General features: G+C 42.3%; 1 protein-coding gene across 1 annotated transcript in view; it reads right to left on the minus strand.

Moving 5' to 3' along the window:
• The window catches only part of DNAH3 (dynein axonemal heavy chain 3), a 117,987-nt gene that overhangs the window by 81,510 nt on the left and 17,401 nt on the right, over positions 1–19,076 (minus strand). Inside the window, exons 8-20 of the mRNA XM_054040941.1 lie at positions 16,234–16,429; positions 15,043–15,168; positions 12,317–12,512; positions 11,136–11,315; positions 10,116–10,252; positions 9,863–9,968; positions 9,084–9,262; positions 7,718–7,902; positions 3,494–3,617; positions 2,652–2,805; positions 1,434–1,578; positions 705–916; positions 341–432 (exon numbers count right to left, since the gene is read on the minus strand). Of these exons, the coding sequence (XP_053896916.1) occupies positions 341–432; positions 705–916; positions 1,434–1,578; positions 2,652–2,805; positions 3,494–3,617; positions 7,718–7,902; positions 9,084–9,262; positions 9,863–9,968; positions 10,116–10,252; positions 11,136–11,315; positions 12,317–12,512; positions 15,043–15,168; positions 16,234–16,429 (2,032 nt within the window). The remainder of the gene's footprint in view (positions 1–340; positions 433–704; positions 917–1,433; positions 1,579–2,651; positions 2,806–3,493; positions 3,618–7,717; positions 7,903–9,083; positions 9,263–9,862; positions 9,969–10,115; positions 10,253–11,135; positions 11,316–12,316; positions 12,513–15,042; positions 15,169–16,233; positions 16,430–19,076) is intronic.

Raw genomic sequence — 19,076 nt, forward strand, 5'->3', positions numbered from 1 at the left:
GTTATTGCTGATAATCACGATGATATAATGCTGCTGCTTGGTTGTAAATTAAAGCTTTGTAGAGATTGGGTGGGGGTTGGGAAGTGAAGTTAAGTAATTTAAATACATAAATCCCATTGTTTTTCAGTGGGGCTTGTGCTCTTTATACACTTTTGAAAGTGCCATCCTTAGTGGATAAAGTTCAGCAGTGAAAATTTGAAAAGCCTTGTAAACTCTAAAATAATAATAATAATTAATAATCCAATAAGCTTCAATGCACTAGAATTTGGTATCTGATTATGAAAGCATATAAAATATATTGGTTGCTTTTAAGGACTTAGATTTAGGATGTATTTCTTACTTTTCAATGTACTTTGATAATCCATATTCCAACATGTTTAGAAGGCAAGTAGTTTCATCAGGTCTTATTTCATACCCTACTATTTCACTGATCTGAAAATACGTGAAAAAATAAGCACCGTCATCACATAAATTTGTAACCAAGGTTTATCAAGTAGCTGGTAAGATATAAAAATTAAAGAAATACCAACATAATTTCCCCCCGTTCTGTAGTTTTACCCGCAGGCCAAACTCCCACTTTGTGACAGGGAGTTTTGCCTGCACCCTTAAGGATTTCAATATTAGACCATCATGTGGTAAATTTTGAGTGGATTTCCTTATTGTGGTAGAATGTTTTCATTGTTTAAAATATATTTCTATGGCACCTGCTCCCAATGTCTGTCCTTCATTCCACGATTGCAGGCAATAGACAGGATGGGAATATGCTGCTTAAACTTGTCAAGTTTAAATTTCACATTTTCTGCTAAGCGTCTAGGTCCAGGCAGGTCTGCAAAAGTCTTAGTTAATTTATACATTGTCCTCCACATATTTCCAATTTCCTCAGTAATTTCTTCAGAATTCAAGTCTTGGAGAGATCCTGCATGTATAATTAGAAAGGAGCAGCAAGAAGATCTTAGTGCCAAGTTATTACTAAAAAGATTCATTTATAGGCATTTGTTATCATTCTCCTTTAAGGAAAATTTGCAAACAAATTAAATTCCTGAAAACTACCTTAAAATAACACCAGGTCCAGGCCCACAATTATACTTGGCACTTATATACAGTGCTTTACCTCTTCAAAATGTTTTATACACAGCCACTACTTAATCTTTGCAATATCTGCATGAGCTCAGTAAGTAAGTAATAGCATTCTCATTTTATAGATAGGGACACGGAGATACAGAGCAATTAAGTGACTTGCCTAGACCACACAGCAAATCAGTATCACAAACAGATTCAATCTCAGGAACTTGGGGACTTGGTCCCAACTACTTCTCAAGACATTGCTGGCTGTAATTCTATAGAATTCTACAGAAGTTCAGACAACTCAAATATGGTAAATTTCATCATATAAACTTTTTGTGAGAAATATTTTATCCAGCTCTTGTCCTCACCATTCATCCATTCCTCAGACTTAGTATGGAAATTGTAAGCTGTTACCCAAAGTTGCTCAAAGGGTTGTTTATTTACAATTATAGTTTGCAGTAGAGGAAACTGGCTCTTCTCCCGCTCAAGTAACTCCTCTTCTTTATTAATAGCCTTTAAGAAAAAAAAATGTCCATTAAGAAGTCCAATTGTTATGTAAGAATCCTATTATGGAACACTGAGTAACATTTTCAATAGGGCTTAAGTGTCAGATATTTAAAGGTATTTAGATACCTAAAGGGAGTTAGGAACCAAGGGACTTTTGAAAATCCCATTAGGCAACTATCAGCATCTTTAGGTGCCTAAATATATTTGAAAAATCTGACTTTAAATCCCATTTTCAAAAATGACATCGACATTTAGGATCCCAAGTATCATTGGCTTTCAATGAGAGACGGGAGCCCAACTCCCATTTTCAGAAGTGACATGCATACTTAGGACCCTATGTCACTTAAGCATGTTGGTAAATTTTATCCATTATGATTATTATTTTCATTAATTTGCATTACAATAGCACTCAAAGTCTCCAAGCAAGACCAGATGGTAGGTGCTGTACATGTACATAGTAAGAGACCATAAACTTGCCCCAAAGAGCTTACAATCAACATAAACAAGAGAGAGAAAGGCTGGGAGAAAATAAGTACTGTTATCTCCATTTTATAGATGGGGGAACTGAAGCACAAGGAGATTAAATGCCTTACCCAAGGTCACACAGGAAGTCTGTGGCAGAGCCAGAAACTGAACCTAGAACTTTTGAGTCCCAGCCCTGAGCTTTAGAGGCCATGTTCAGAGATAAGAGCCATCTCTGCACATGTTTCTCCCCCTATTCCTAGACTTTGAGGAACCCTGTCTTCACAAGGACCCAGATTTGTGAGCAGAGAGGATGATGCAGGTATAGAAAAAAATTCAAATTCAAAATTTTGACAAAAATCCCCAAAGAAATTAATTTCTGATGATTTTTTTTGTCGAGTGTCCAGTTTTTCAAACCAACTTTAACAAACAACAATAGTAATGGAAATGGCAACATATTGGCAATAGATATCTGAGAACTTGGGAAAATTATTCAAAGCCAACTCCAATATATGTGCCCATAACCGTGAAAAAACAGGAAATGAACCTAAGCACCTATCTTACCTAACACACATTACAAATAAACTTTTCACTTAAGCCAGGTGATAATTACTTGCCTCGAATTCCACTAGTGCATTATCCAGATTCTTAACCAACTCATTAAATTTCTCAACATTATTCTTCATTTCGTCCATGGTCATGACATCCCGTTTCTTGTAACTTTCTACTTCTTTGAAATAACTTTCAAGTAATGCCTCAAACTGGGCGCACCTAATTAGAGTCAAAGACAGCTCAGTAATATTACATTTTTCAGGCTTTTGGTGATATTTTAAATTACAAAGGGCATCATCAAGTGAAGTCTAACCTCAACATTTAGGATTTGTAAGTAAAGATGCCCCTGCAAACACACATTAATTAATTATTTAATTAATCCTTACAACAGCCCTATGAGGTTCCCATTTCACAGATGAAGAAACTGAGACACAATGGTTAATTAATTTGCCCATATCCATGCAGTAAATTAGTGCTAGAGACAGTATTAGAACTCAGGACTCATTTTAAAACGAAGTCCCATGCTCAGTGGACTAGTCCTTGCTGCCTTTTACAGATGTGTGAAAGGTACAAACAACAAGGAGAGAACATAAGATTTTAGCATAGTATATGGGGGTGTAATGAGGAATAATGGGATGAAATTATGAAAATCCTAGCACCATCCTTCCTTCCATCCTTTTAGACCTATTCAGGGATAGGGGAAAAAATCTAGCCCATCCTGCTTAGTGATATTTTTCTGAAACATGGTTTAAAACCCCACAGTACTAGAAGACAGATTTTCCTCCCACTACCAGTTCCATTGACTTGACAATACCTCCCTTTTTGTTGGTCCCAAGCCTTTTCATTTCACTTGCTTAACTAAGTTTAAACACCTATTTCAAGGATATGTCCTAGTTTAATAGCATACCTTTTAACCAGAGAAATCTCTGCATGATCTCTCCTGCTAAACAACTGGGCTCTGCTATTTTCAAAGATTATCTCAATCTGTTCCGGCCAGTGAAAAACAGTACTATTCAGCTTTATGTCCTCAGCTACAATTTAAAAAAAAACACATTTTGGAAATTATCCTTTGAGCAGTGATGTAGAAGTAGTCATTATAAAGAGTAAGCAGAACAGTTCAGACTACATTTAGGAAAAAGTGACACATCTTTAAAAAAGTGGCATCCATATTTTTGTGAGTGGAATGCTGCAAACACAAATAATCTGGGGTGTCATTTTGCATTTGCAATTGTTTTCACTTGTAATTTTGTGGGAATAAAACTGCAGACCAAGTTGGTCTCAAAATCAGGCCTAGCATGATCCTCATGCAGAGGTGAAAGTAAGCTGGTCCAGTCCGGCGTACCGGACCAAACCGGCTTCCCCAGGCTGGCGCTTTAAAGGGCCCAGGGCTCCCTGCAGCGGCTGGAGCCCCAGGCCCTTTAAATTGCCTCCCAGGCCCCGGGACTTTTACCTTTAAAGTGCCGCCCCAGCCCAGCCGCCTACCCCGGGGCTCAGGCAGCGGGGCTCGGGCAGCGCTTTAAAGAGCGCGGGGCTCCTGCCACTGCAGGGACCCCCGGCCCTTTAAAGCGCTGCCCGAGCCCGGCTGCCAGAGCCCCAGGGTAGCAGCGGCAGGGCTCCATCAGTGATTTAAAGGACCCGGAGCTCCGCTGCGTAGGGTGACCAGATGTCCCGATTTTATCGGGACTGTTCAGATATTTCCTTGTTTGTCCCGTGTCCCGACCAATGTGCGGTCGGGACACTGGACAAACAAGGAAATTCTCCGGAGCCCAGAAGTGCTCGCGCCCCCCACTGCCCCGACTCCGCCCCCTCCTCCCCCCATTGGCTCCCTCCCCAAATCCCCGCCTCTTCCCCAGGCTCACCATTCCTCCTCCCTCCACAAGCTCTGGAGGGAGGCCCAGAAGACGCAGGGGAAGCACGGTGCCAGGGTGAGTGAGAGTCTGGCCTGGCCCCAGTGCAGTCAGGGTCCAGTTGGGCGGTAGGGAGAGTAGGGGGGCAGCCCGCAGGGCCAGGCGGCAGCTGTTCTCCCCCCTGGGCAGCGGGACTTGGGAGCAGCCGCTGCTGCAGCTCCCACTGCCGCGGGGGGAGGAAGCGGCCGATGGCCAAGCTCAGCGGCTGCGGCTCTGGCGCCCGGGCTCGAACCCCTCGAGCCCGGGCCTGTTGCGGGGACCCAGCAGTGAGCACGCTGTGCCCAGCCCCTGGCCAGTCGTCTCTGGGCTGCTGCCCAGCTGGTGCAATCCCGCGGCGGCCCCAGGGCGGAGGCATCGGCAGCCCAGGCCCGTTCGTTCCCCTGCGGGACCCGAGCGGGACGGGGGGGCTGGGGCCTGCTGCCCCCACTCCGGGGCCGCCCTGGGATAGCACCAGCCGGGCAGCAGCCCAGACGCGACTGGCCAGGGGCTGGGCGCAGCATGCGCGCTGCTAGATCCCTGCAGCAGGCCCAGACTCGGGGTGGTTCAGGCCCGGGCGTCCGAGCTGCAGCCACCAAGCTTGGTCATTGGCTGCTTCCTTCCCCGCGGCAGTGGGAGCTGCAGCAGCGGCTGCTCCCGAGTCCCGCTGCCCGGGGGGAGAACAGCCGCCGCCTGGCCCCGCGGGCTGCCCCCCTCCTCTCCCTACCACCCAACTGAGTCCTGCCTGCTCGTAGCCAGGCAGGACTCTCACTCACCCTGGCCCCGCGCTCCCCCTGCGTTTCCGGGGCCTCCCTCCAGAGCTTGTGGAGGAAGGGTGGGTTTTTTTTTTTTGCCCCGCCCCCCCGCCGCGCCCCCCAATATTTGACTTGGGTGATCTGGTCACCCTACTGCTGCGGTAGCAGCAGCCAGAGCCCTGGGCCCTTTAAATCACCCCTTAACCCCAGGGCTCTCAGCCGCCTCTGCAGGCACAGCTGGAGCGGGGCCTTTAAATCTTGATTTAAAGGTCCTGCCTCTTCTGGTTGAGGCCACGCCTCTTCCAGTTGAGGCCAAGCCCCCGCTCAGGACTCCGGCATACCTGTAAGTCCTTTAAATTCGTCCCTGTCCTCATGTAAAATTATTATAGTTGGTTGACAAACTGTGAGTCTGTTTCTACCTTCATTTATGCCAGTGCTACCCCAATTTGCTCTTCTGCGTTCCAAAAGAGACAGATAATTTGAAAAGGATAAAATTCAAATACGGCAAAACAAAAATAAAGCCAGGATCATCAAAATGTGAGCCAGTGCTACTCAGTTTTTATTCAGCCCTCCCGTTGGAAATTTTTCCTGAGTAAGGGTTATAGAAAAGATAAGTACCGGTAAGTACCTCAGATATGGCCTATTAAAAGATGTGGCCTGGGAAGTTCAAGGGTACTTAACTCTCCTAGATACCTTTGAACATCCCAGATGTGGATTTGGCTGTTTAGCTTTGTTTCCTTAAATAGTTTAGTGTGATGACAAAATACTGACATCAGCTCAGAAATATTGCATTATCTGCATGAAGCCTTGACTATCGGGGGTGAAATTGACCAGCATAGCTATTCCAAATAACAATTCTGCTATAGCTATTCGGTGTAATTTAGCTAAGTGGAATAAGCTAAATCAGATTGAAGCATTCTTATGCCAGAATAAGAGTGTCCTAAATGTCCAGGCATAGACAAGCCCTTAGAGGTGCACTGATTTTCATTTCTAAACTATTTTCAGAATACCCTCAAAACCCTTGCAGCAATTTATTAAACTGACAGAAATATCTTTAATAAATAACACGCCAGGCTACTTGATTTTGCCAATACAGTGGTGAAGAATGTTAGTTGAATTACTGCACATACCATAAAAATTCTCGGAAAGAGTTCTCAGTTCATAGATCTCTCAGAGAGAGATCATAGAGAAGGAAGAATGTGTGGGCAGGGCAGAGGAGAGGGGAATCTTCCCGCATTTACACATCTTTTCCCTCTAGAGAATCGTTTTGTCTTGCCATTTGCCTCTTTTTTAAACCTTTCATTAGCATAGTAGAAGTTGTACAGTTTATCTAGCTTCCTTTGTTAAATAATAAATAGAAGCCCTAATTTTTATGGGGTAGCACTGGCATAAATGAAGGTAGAAACAGACTCATAGTTTGTCAACCAACTATAATAATTGGTTGTGACAGACCCAGACCGGTGGGGTACAGGAGTCTGGTAGGCTTGGTCTACACTCACCCCCCAAATCGAACTAAGGTACGCAACTTCAGCTACGTGAATAACGTAGCTGAAGTTCGAAGTACCTTAGTTCGATCTTACCTCGGTCCACACGCGGCAGGCAGGCTCCCCCGTCGACTCCGCGGTACTCCTCTCGTCTAGCTGGAGTACCGCAGTCGACGGCGAGCACTTCCGGGTTCGACTTATCGCGTCCAGACAAGACGCGATAAGTCGAACCCAGAACTTCGATTGCCAGCCGCCGAACTAGTGGCTGGGTGTAGACATACCCGTAGAGGGCAAATATACTGGTCACTGGATGAGTAGTTTTCTGTTCCCTGAGTGACCAGAGCAGGGGCTGCACTAGAGTAATCAGGAACCTGCTAGAACCAGTTAAGGCAGGCAGGCTAATTAGGACACCTGGAGTCAATTAAGAAGAAGCTGCTAGAATCAATTAAGGCAGGCTAATCAGGGCACCTGGGTTTTAAAAAGGAGCTCACTTCAGTTTGTGGTGCGAGTGTGAGGAGCTGGGAGCAAGAGGCACAAGGAGCTGAGAGTGAGAGGGTGTGCTGCTGGAGGACTGAGGAGTACAAGTGTTATCAGACACCAGGAGGAAGGTCCTGTGGTGAGAATAAGGAAGGTGTTTGGAGGAGGCCATGGGGAAGTAGCCCAGGGAGTTGTAGCTGTCATGCAGCTGTTACAGGAGGCACTATAGACAGCTGCAGTCCACAGGGCCCTGGGCTGGAACCCGGAGTAGAAGGTGGGCCTGGGTTCCCCCCAAACCTCCCAATTGACCTTGACTGTGGGTTCTTCCAGAGGGGAAGGTTTCTGGGCTGTTCCCCAACCCACATGGTGAATCTCTGAGGCAAGAAAATCTGCTAATAACCGCAGGACCCACCAAGATAGAGGAGGAACTTTGTCACAATATATGTGTGTGTGTGTATGTGCGCGTATACAGACACATATATATACACATTTTTGCCAGGAACACTTTTCTATACCATATTTTTAAACATACAAGGCAGATCAGCATAGTCCATCAAGAATTCCAGTCTGTAGGCTGCTTCAGAGATCTCACGTCTCAGTTTAAAAACAGTAACTTCACTGGCTTTTTTTAAGTATGCCGTAAGCTCTACCAGCTCTTCAGTGTTCAAAGGCACCTCACTGACTTTGTCTGCAATTATGTTGTATTGATTGCAAATGCTACAACAAAAAAGTAAGCAGACACATAATTATGATGATTATTATTAATGAAGAGTGGTGTAGGATCTCATTAATGCAGATTGCGTGTCAAAGGATACTAATGCATCTTTACAAACAAGATATTCTCATTAATACACATAACAGACATGGAATAATTAAGGACATTCAGTTCCAACATCCTACCACTCTTTCAAGGACTGAAGTATCCATACAGTAGAATGCTTGTTAAATTGGCATTCAATTGCCACTGCTAACACACTAAGTTAACTGCTCCCTCCCACACATTTAGAATGTTCTGTTTCAAGAGCTGAACTCTTACATACAGAGGCATCCTTAAGTGCAGAAATCAGCAGCTCATTTATTCTCCTGACATCTACAGAACTACACATCCTGCATGAAATTTAGGCAAAAAGATAACATTTACCCAGAGATCCTCAAACTACCCTCCCAAAAAAATGAACATGGACAAAAATGGAAAAAATACAGAAGCAAAAAAGACACCCATTACATATCATTTCCCAGCAATGTGTTTTCTTGTTTCAGGTTTGGACTAAGCACTTTTGTTATCCATACATGCACAGTACTCAAGACAGCTCAAGTACAACCCAATTCCAAGAGTAACCATCCATATTTACTCACGAGAAAAGGGATTTCTTTCAAGCGAAGCACAATTATACCAGTAGATTAAAGCTAAATTCATTGTAAAGTAAACTTTCCGCTGGCTAAAACTGGAGTTCAGGGCCTGTGTCTTTCTTGCAAAAGACATCTCGGACATCTCGATATGCAGAAGAGGGAACTGTGATCCTTACCCTGCTTTAGGTGGGCATTAGTTCTTGCCAGGGAAACACAGAACCCTCAACTTAACTTCTAGCAAATCAGTAAAAAGGGAAATAATTGTCAAATATTTTCATTGTGATTTTCAGATCTATCCAGGTAGAACCTAACTCAGGAAGTTTTTAAAAAAAATTATTTATTTAAAGAACATTTCAGGTCAACTTTACATACACAACATGGAGTCCTTGCAAACCAGTGAAATGTTGTGTTAATTTACAGAAGCCTGTGGATATACCTGTACAAATCCAGAAGATGAATAAAATTTATCTCAGGAATGTACACAGGCACTAATATACAGCATCAACGCACAAATCTAGTGATAGCAATGCATTCTCACATATGTGTACCTCTTATTTAACTCCCTGTTTTCATCCACTTCAAACTCAATCAGCTTATTTTTAAGTGTTTGGGCCCGATTGCAAAGCTCCTCATTCAGCTTTAAAGCATCCAGGCAGAACATGGCGAGAGGGACAGTGACATGCATGAAGGCTATTTCTTTTTTCAGTTTTGTTAAACTGTCAATCTTCTACAAAAGGGAAAAGAATAATCCTATTAGTTTCCTTAGACTCTACAGATGGGAAATGCTACATGAGGGCAAAGAATTATCTGTCAGCCACCAGGTGGATAATATATTTTAAACAGAAATAACAATCCATGTTTACCCATTTAGGGCTCAAATCACTCTCAACCCCAGAACTCCGTGGGAGGCCCCCAATAATGAAAAGTCCACATGGATGCCATGGCACAAGTTGCCTGCAAAAACTGCACTCAGCCAGGGTCCCAGCCCAGCAGGTGCAGCATAGAAAGCGGGCGGGCTTGGCTAAGAGGAGGGGAGCAGAGGGATAAAGAGAGGATGTGCTGATCAGCACACATTCTGGACAGCCTCCTCTAGTGGGGCTCTGCATGGAACATAGTTTTGCCCTCCCCAGCATAACCTGGCACAATTGCCCTACAGGCAAGGGGGGATGTAAATTGTCCCCACTTCTCTTTACCTACAAGGGTGAATCATGCCCTTAGACTAGAAAGCATGGAGTGGAAAACTTGTAGTGATCTGTGTCTGTAAACTGCCATGTAAATGTTGACTGTTGTATGAGTGATTAGTAATAATAATACTGTTAGATGTTACCTTAGTGAAATCATCTAGAGAATGGCTTTCCTTCAAAAAATCAGTAATGTCTTGTTCCGCACTGTTGTTCAAAAGATCACTGTATTTCTTGTACACATTTAAGTACCTTAAACACAGAAGAACGTAAATCAAACACAAGATCCCAAAATTAGATTTCATGGCAATGGGAAGTAAACATGCAAAAATGACACTGACGCTGCTTTAACATGTTGGTGGATCCAGATAAGCATCAAAGTTAAAAGCAAAAACTTACTTCTGTGGACCAACCATGTTGCTGTCAAATATCCTGGCAGTTTTGTTCACATATTCTGAAACCAAAGATTCATCCACTTTCACTGTACGAAGAGTGGGGTCATCTTTTTTTAATTCTGGAAAGAGTTGCATTTCTACCTAGAAGGAACCCCACAACACAAATACAGCATACTACAGGAAAAGCAAGGGCATTTCACACCATGGCTAGAAGTGTAGAATTCTACCTATCTAGTGATCTGGCAGAAACAGCATCCTGCACTACACTGGCCCTGCTTCAGCAAAGCAACTAAACATGCAGTTTAGGAATATGTTTGATGCTTTGCTGAAACAGGACCATAGTCAGGAGTAAGCTCAAAATACTAACTGGGTCACTGGAGTTCAAATATCACATATTTAGACACTTGAGCAGGCATTCAGTGGCATCCAATATGCTTTTAGGCATTGGCATTTGCATTCCTAAATACTGATTTGAGCACTCAAATGCAAGATTCTGATGCTCTGTTGGAGCCTATGTTTAAAAATTGGGCCGACTTTATGAACATTTTATTTAGGAACATTAAAGAATCCCAGAGGACACTTTTATACAATAGAATGGAATAAATGGGAAAACATAATCCGATCATTTGCACTTTTCCAACTGTCATGAAAGATAATGTTCCCACTTAGAATAGTTGTAGAAAAATCTGTTATTGTAAGAAAAGTAGCAGAGAGCAGAGGTAATAATTATTTGTACTGTTGGAATAGCTTTCACTTGACAACACATATTCCTTGTTTGTGAACAGTATGTGAGATCAAACCAAAGCAATAAAGAAGCTTGGATGTGAGCAGGAATCCTTTCTATGTTCTCTACTATAATCACTAAGGCTTCCCCAGCTACTGATACATAACTCTATTTGTCTTCTGAATCGGAGTTTTTATACCACACTCAGCACTTTATTAGCTGAAGGCTGACTTATAGGTTTCATTCTGCATGTAGCATTCTCTGCACAATACAGCCCATCTCCCTTCTTTTACCCTGTACCTTCGGAAGTCCCTCCGAACTCTGAAGGATCTCCATGAAGCAGTGGTAGATTAAATTCCAACAATCTTTCCAAAGTGGCTGAAACACAATTTTGGGTTCCTCCACATTGAGTTTGATTATTAGTATTTGAGGGACAAAGAACTGCATTTCTTGATATGGTTCTCCAAAGTCATTCCCATCCTCAAGGGAAAAAAGCACAAAAACAATAAATGCTGAACTAATTGAGTATAACATGCACAACTCAAAAGTCATTTAAAATTACTTAAAATTCCATATATAAACTGAGATCTTTTTAATACACTGCACCACGAGTATTTTCATCCTGAGCTGGAGCCTGATCTCTCAAGGTACTGAGCACCCTCAGTCCTCACTGATTCAATGGAAGTAGAGCCCTGACCACCTCACAGAATCAAACCCCTAATGAGTGATAATCATTTTTAATTATTTTATTTTGTTTGCATCCCAATTGTTTGCACAGAACTTGGCACAATATCTGGGGGCCTGATCTAGGAGCTACCGAAGAACAAATCATAAATCATCATCATCCAGATGCAGCACTTAGCACAAGGCGGGTGCAGCTCTACTCTTTGTCAATATGCTTCTGTGGCTGTTTGCCCCAATCCAGCCAAATTTGTGCTATTTACAAATGTTTTGCGTAACGGATTATAGCAGATCCTGAGTGATACTTAACTATTGACACAACCATGTTACTGAAGGGAAGAAATGATAGGCACTCATGTGCTGGAGTCATAGCACCACATATATTAATAAGTAGTTATCGCCTGTACATATACATGATTTTATGGGACAGAATTAGCACTTTTGACTTCAATGGGACTACTTACATGCTTAAAGTTAAACATGTGCTCAAGTACTTTGCTAGACCAGGGCCTATCTAAACAGCCACACTACAGCAATTCGTATCAATAGCTGAAAACTTTTAGAACTAGCTAATTATGGTCCTGATCCTGCAGACTCTTATACAAGTGAATAGCTCTTGATCACACAAGAAGTCCTACTGAATACCGGCAAGGGTTTACAGAATCAGGCCATAAGTTTGGAAGGCAGGAGGAATCCTGGGCATTTACCCCTGAAAAGGTATTTGATTTGAAGAATGTATAGATTCCTATTTCTACATCACAATGAAAAGAAACGGTAGCAGCCCACTTCATTCCATATACCTTGTGTATCATAAAAAATGCCAGGAGGTCTTCCAAAGAGTTAATAACCATCTCGCGTAGCTGTAATGACATGAGATTTGCAACAGAAGCAAAATACTCTTCAATTTGCTTAGGGGAATCATAGTCAGTCTGGGGTGCCAAATGAAGCCACCTCTCCTTCTGATCAATAAAGAGGGATGCACAAGTTGGGATCCACCTACAATAAAACACAAAGCACATTTAAAAACCCTATAGACTTAATGTGCTGTATGTAATGAAACCTGCACTAAGCAGTCACCCAAGGGATCAGCAAAACTCAGCTGTGTAGCAGAGACTGGTCTTTAACTAAAGATGAAACAAAGTTGGACCAAAAACCTTGAAGATATTGATTGCTTGAGTTGGGAATGCCTACTTGGGTGGGGGGTCCATAGTGCTGGCTTCAACATGTAATAATAGTGCTTAGTCTATCAACACAAAACCAAATAACTAGAGTTTGGTCTAGCATGACAATTTTCAGTGTGGTACAGTTTTCAATCCCCTCAGCTGGATTTTTATAAATATTATATTATTTTTAGAGTATCCAAAAAGCAAATTTAATTTAAACCCATAAAAACCATGATGGCAAATTCATGGCACTCCTGTGTGACATGGCTCTTGACACCAGTTCCACTGGCCTATCCCTGGATCCTCAGTGGAGGTGGGGGAGCTGATACAGGTGTCTGTGACATGACACATCCCAAGGGATGGGAGGACTTTTTTGGGTGACCGCAGTAGAATAGGAACAGAGGAGGCAGTCTGAAAGGGAGATGAATAGGGAGCTAAGGAATGAAAGACAGAACAAAGGGGAAGGAAGACAGATAGAAAGGGAAGAGAATGTGGGAAAGAAGAGGCAGGATATGGCTCTGTCTCCAGCTGAATGTACACCAGTGTTTGACAACAGGTATCAAGACTCAGGTCCCTCTACCTCTCCCCTTGGGTCTTGATTCACATTTCAGGGGGCTGCACATGCAGTTAAAGTTAAGCACCTGCTCAAGTGCTGTGCTGGATCTAGAGCTTTACCAGTGCTGAACGCGGTGGTCCTGTGGGTGTGGTCGGGGTCACCCACGTTTAACACTTGTTGTTAATAAGCAGCCCAGACCCTCTCTAATTTTTAATTTTTTTTAATGAATTTAAAAACCTCAACCACTGGAGGCTCTGGGACTTGTGGAGTACCACGCCCCTGAGCCTGAGCTGCTCAGTATCTTTCCTGTGCACTTTTTGAAAAGTACAAGGCTCAAGCAGGATTTGTGGAGAACTGAAGATAGAAATAAGCAGTTTTCAAAGAAAGACATTTCTAGTCTATTCACAGCCAGCTCTGCATTCAAACTCCTCGGTGAGCAGAAGAAAACCTTCAGTCCAAGCCCTGCTGATTTCAAACGCTTCACATAGGGGAGGTCTAATGGCTTAGGCTAATGCTACCAGTTTCAGAAAAAAGTTCTGAAGCTCAGAGGAGACACCTGAAGATCCCAGGGCCTCCAAGATTTATTTCTTTAATTCATTCTGAATGGATTGAAGTAAACAAGATTATTAGCCTGTTTTAAAAAAAACAAACAAACACCACATTCCTGGATGAAAAGCTCTAGAAGAGACTGATGCAGCCAACAAATCCTGTTAGGATGGATGCCCCACATTCCTAAAGGTTGGAAACTTTCATCAGTCAGATGGCTTCCTTTCTCTAGGTTAGTTTGTGAACGCTGACAGTACTACAGGTTTAAAACATAACAGGCATAGTAAGAGAGCCTTGCCACACAATCAATGTCACTTGATAAATGCCTTGGCTCTGTCTCAACGTTTTCCATACAGCAAATGCCACAGGACATAGAGCCTGATCCAAAACCCACTGAAGCCCATGGGAGGTATTCCACTGATGACATGGGCTTTGGGTAAGACCTTTAGGGACTAACTGTGCACCTCTGAAGTCAATGGGAATTAAGCCATTCATTGATTCATTTCACTGACATCAGGATTGGGCCCTTATGTAGGAACTGGGGATCATTATTCTGCAACTAAATTCTGTATCATGGACTTTGCATCTGAAATCTGGCTCCTCTGAAATCAATGGGGGCAGGATTTCAACTGTCTTTTAAAAAATTAAATATTTTATGTATTATACTCTAATAACAGCGCATAAGTATTACAGGACAAAATTCTGCAGTGCTCCCTCCTTCACTACACAATTTGGCCTATCAAGTTTAGCTTAGGATGATCAATTAAAACACCAACAGTTTGTAAATACTACTAATATCAAAAGTAATACAAATATGATCACGTATAAGGCTTCATTCTGGATTTTAGAGGCAATTTTTCAAATGTGGGCACAGTTGCAAGTGTGCGCACATACCTTTTGGATAAGTAAAAACCCCATAAATTGTGCATCAAACTATTCTTCTGTGCATCCAGCTAGTGATAGTAATATAATTATGGATAATATAATAATGGGCCACATAATGCTGTCCTTACTCTAGCAAAATTACCATAGCTTTCCTGGGGTGTTTCATTAAAAAAAAATAACAATTTTGTTTGCATGAAGACAGAAGGATATGGGTCAGTGATAATACTTAGCACTTATATAATTTCACATGCAAACATTGAGTTTTGTAGGATCAAATGAAGATTCACATTTTTGTGCATTCCCGCATTGCAGTTACCTGTACAAATCTACTCTAAGAATATTCTATTCATCTAGTATTCTTATATACAGTACTGACTTGTTCTGAAGAATGTCATGTGCTTCCATACAATGTCTTCGAACTAAATCTTCAAATTCACTGGGCAGCAGTGGCAGGTCACCTGATAGCATTTCTTTTGTACGAACAAATCTTAGGTCACTAAACCTTTGGAAAATAAAACATAACTCAGATAGCTGTGATTAATTTACTTTAAAGTAAATTAAATGGGATACAATCAGGAGGCTCTTATAAGTAGTTAAAAATGTGAATACTCTTTTTCACTGATGCAACTTGTTTCTTTCCTAAGTTACCCTACATATTTCTGATTCATTTTTACTATCAGCAAACTTTCAGGGCTGAGTGAATTTCATTTTGTATTTGCCTTTTTCATATCACAATTACTTTTTCCTAAAATGATTTGGTTCATTTCATTGTCAGATTCATTATTCCACTCAGCCAAGGATGAACATGCAGAGTGACAGAGTTTCTTCTCTTCCTATGCTCAGTAACAGAAGTAGATATAAGTGTCCATTTTGGCTAAACTGTGGGAAGAAAAAGTCAAAATCTGGTCAGCTTTTGCACACTGAGGTTTAGTGCCTAACATGATACACATCCCAGTTTGCAATGTTCTGTAAGTCACAAATCAACAGGTTAGATTCCTGACCACAAAGTGCAATGTTACTTAAATACAAATAACAAAGCTGCAATAGCATACAAATCTGACATAACCCCACAAGGGGGCCCATGATTTTCAGAAGTGGCTAGTGATTTTGCATCACCAACCTGAGACATCTTAAAGGGGTCTGATTTTTCAAAAGAGTGGAATGTCCACTCTCTGCAAATCAGGCCCCTTCAGGGGTCAAGTTGAGAACCCAAAAATTTAAGCACCAAAATCACTAGTCACTTTTGAAAATCTTGACTAGGAGTTCTAAGTTAAGGGTGGAGTGTTTTACCATAGGGACTGATCGAGCTAGCATGCTAAAAAGAGAAGTGTAGCTGCAGCAACCCCACCAGCAGGTAGGATTAACCACCCAAGCATGTACCTAGGGTCTCAAATGGTGTCTTACAATGAAAAGAAACAATAAGTTTCTTGCTGATTCAATGTTCCTTGCTTTTAATGAAATGTCTTGTGTCCAGATGACACAGCAATGCAAGAACTAAGAAATCATTCAAATAAATCATGGTACAAAGAATTACTCTAACCAATGTACAGTAAGCAAGACATCTTACTCAGTAAACCAGAGGTGTTGTAACATAAGCATCATTGGATTCACTGTGAACAGATGGTTTTCATTCCAGCTTTTTATTTCTTGGTAAACATTATGCCATGGGACTGGTGCACGAATCACTCTCTGAGGAAAAGAGCGTGGGATATTTCCAATAAAGAGTCTCTCTCTCTCAGCTGGATCCATCAAGATGTAATCAACTACAACAAATCATATAAATGATTGTAAGACTGAATGCATTGCTAATAACCACACATGTAGATTACAGCACACTGGTGCCAGAGCAAACACGTGTCATTACACAATATAATTTGGTTACTCTTACATGTCTTTAAAATTAAATTAACATAACACGGTAATAAAATTTTATCTGAGACTATTATTAACTAACTATGTCAGCAAACTAAGAGAAGAATGATGGTCCTCCGGTGGGTAAGGCCCTAGGCCTGGGACTCAGATGCTCTGGGTTCTATTCTTAGCTCTTCCACAGACTACCTGTAGACAGTTTGTGAATCCATCTCCACAGGCATCCTTCTGGGTTGTGCTTTGTAAGGGGGCACTGTGGTCTGTGTACACTGTGCTTTCTATACCTACTAAATAGGGTCGATAAGCCTTGAGTCTCCACAATAGCCAGACACTCCAGTACTGCAGCTGAATACTTGGTTTCCCTCTCATTTATCTTGCGACCTCTACAGGCCACCAGTCTGCACCTATCAGACTTGTCAATTTGTTCACAAGCATGTCCAACAGCAATCTTTGAGGCATCACAGGATACTGTGAATGGATGAGATGGATAACAAAGGATCTGGGAATTTAAACACAGCATGGATTAGAAGTCCTTCCTTCAGCAACTCAAAGACTTTTTGACGTTCCTCCATCCAGAAAAAGTTGCTTTCTCATAGCTGATGTAATGGCGCTGCCTGAGCTGTGAATTTTTTTTACAAATCTCCCATAGAATCTGCAGAGGCCTACAAACTGCTGCATCTCCTCCAGGTTTGTAGGAACCTTCCAGTCCTTTATAAGGTTCTGTTTCGGAGGTTGGGGCTCCAACCCATTCTCACTGACTACATGTCCTAAGAAGGTGATGCAGCTCCTTGCAAACTGATATTTCCCACACATTTAAATCCTGACTCCTTAAAAAGCTTTAGAATCCTTTCCACTCCTCTGATATTCCTCCCATGTTTTATGGAAACAAATTAAGTTATCTAAATATGTGAAGATGTGTTTGGTTCTCAAAATGAGGGTTAGATCATTTAATACCCTTTGAAACATCCCTGGTGCATGCAGGAGTCTTAAAAGCATTCTGAGGAATTGAAACAGCATCTTTTTCACTGCAACCTCATATACCAAGGGAATCTGACATGGGGGCTGCGACAGGAGCTCTCCTTGGCTTAAACACAATCTGACATTGCACCCAATCATATCGCCCAAGTTCTTCATTATTTCTGGAGAACACACTAGCATATCATAAGATCAGCTGTTCTAATCACTTTCTTTCATTTCCTTCCACAGCTGCTTTTGTCAAGACAATGCCTAGCTCTATGCCTGACTGGGCTACTTCACAGCTCTTGATCTCTGCCCCTGTGAGAGGCTTTGAGACACCAGCTACGTCACTGTCCCCATCAACTTCTTTTTCACTAGCTGCACTTCCTGGTCAGTCAGATTAATTGCTCTTGGCCAGAACTCCCCGTTTGGTGCAGCTGGAAACAGAAGTCTGCTAAACAACAATCATGACTGGATAGTGGTAGCTTCAAACACTCCTACAGGTTCACTGAAGCTGTGGGTATTATTGAATGATTACCTGTCTTCACCACAACTTTGTTCGGGGAGCAGTTCATCTCTATCCCACTATAGGCATGGTAGAGACATCTCTAAGGCTTCAAGAGTTGCTCCACATTCAGCAGGGACATCTGAATATTGTCCATGGACAAGTCTGTTCTATTAACACCCCAAGAATTCCCGTGATGCCCTCAGGTTAAATCTACTCCCTATATAACAGTCCTAGAAATACTGGTGACGACAGGAAAAGTCTACTTAGTATTCAGACCCAGGTTCAGCGCGAGCTGGGTTTCTTCAGTTTGCAGTAGCTGATGGTTAATAGTCACCAATTCAACTCCTGAAAAATAAATTTTCTGCCATTTCGGCACTGGCTGTTCATCATGGATCAGATTTATTACAGACCCTTAGTCCAACAGCATTGTGATTTTCCAGCCGGTGATGTCTCCAGACATATAGTAACAGGTATCTGGGCAGCTCTTCAGATGGGCCATTCTAACAGTTGCTAGTCCTACTGTATCCTTAACTTTTTGTTTCCCTTATTGTGGCTTCCCTCTGCTTAGGCAATTCCATCTCCAGTGGCCTTTGCTTTCACAATTCCTGCAAATGTCACCTGGTCTGAGACCCACTTGGGAAAGAGTGTCTCTTCCGACCCTGGGACACCTGTGAATGGCTTGCACTTGGGTCTCCTCCAATTATTTAGCTAGCAATCATTTTTTGAAGTGCTGCATCAGTATAAAGGTGTCACCCTGAGGCTGGGAATTAACAGTGGATACCTTTAAGGAAACACCAATTTCTTCTTCCAGATTTTGAACTCTGTATATAATCTGGTGATAGGTTATCCAGTATGTTATCCTCCTTCACCAGCAGGTTATGAAATTTCTCTGTTAAACCATTTATAAACTGACTTTTCACATATGATCCTCCCATAGCGTGCCACTGGGTATATGCCCTTCTGCATTGCCAGTTCCAGATGAGGTGCAGTAGGTTCCACTTCACTTGAGCCATCTCCCAGATGCAGGGAAAGCCCTAACGAACAGTCTCCTTAGTGCGCACATATAACCAGGGAGG

This window comes from Malaclemys terrapin, chromosome 10 (assembly GCF_027887155.1).
Source record: "Malaclemys terrapin pileata isolate rMalTer1 chromosome 10, rMalTer1.hap1, whole genome shotgun sequence".
Classification (NCBI taxonomy): Eukaryota; Metazoa; Chordata; order Testudines; family Emydidae; genus Malaclemys; species Malaclemys terrapin.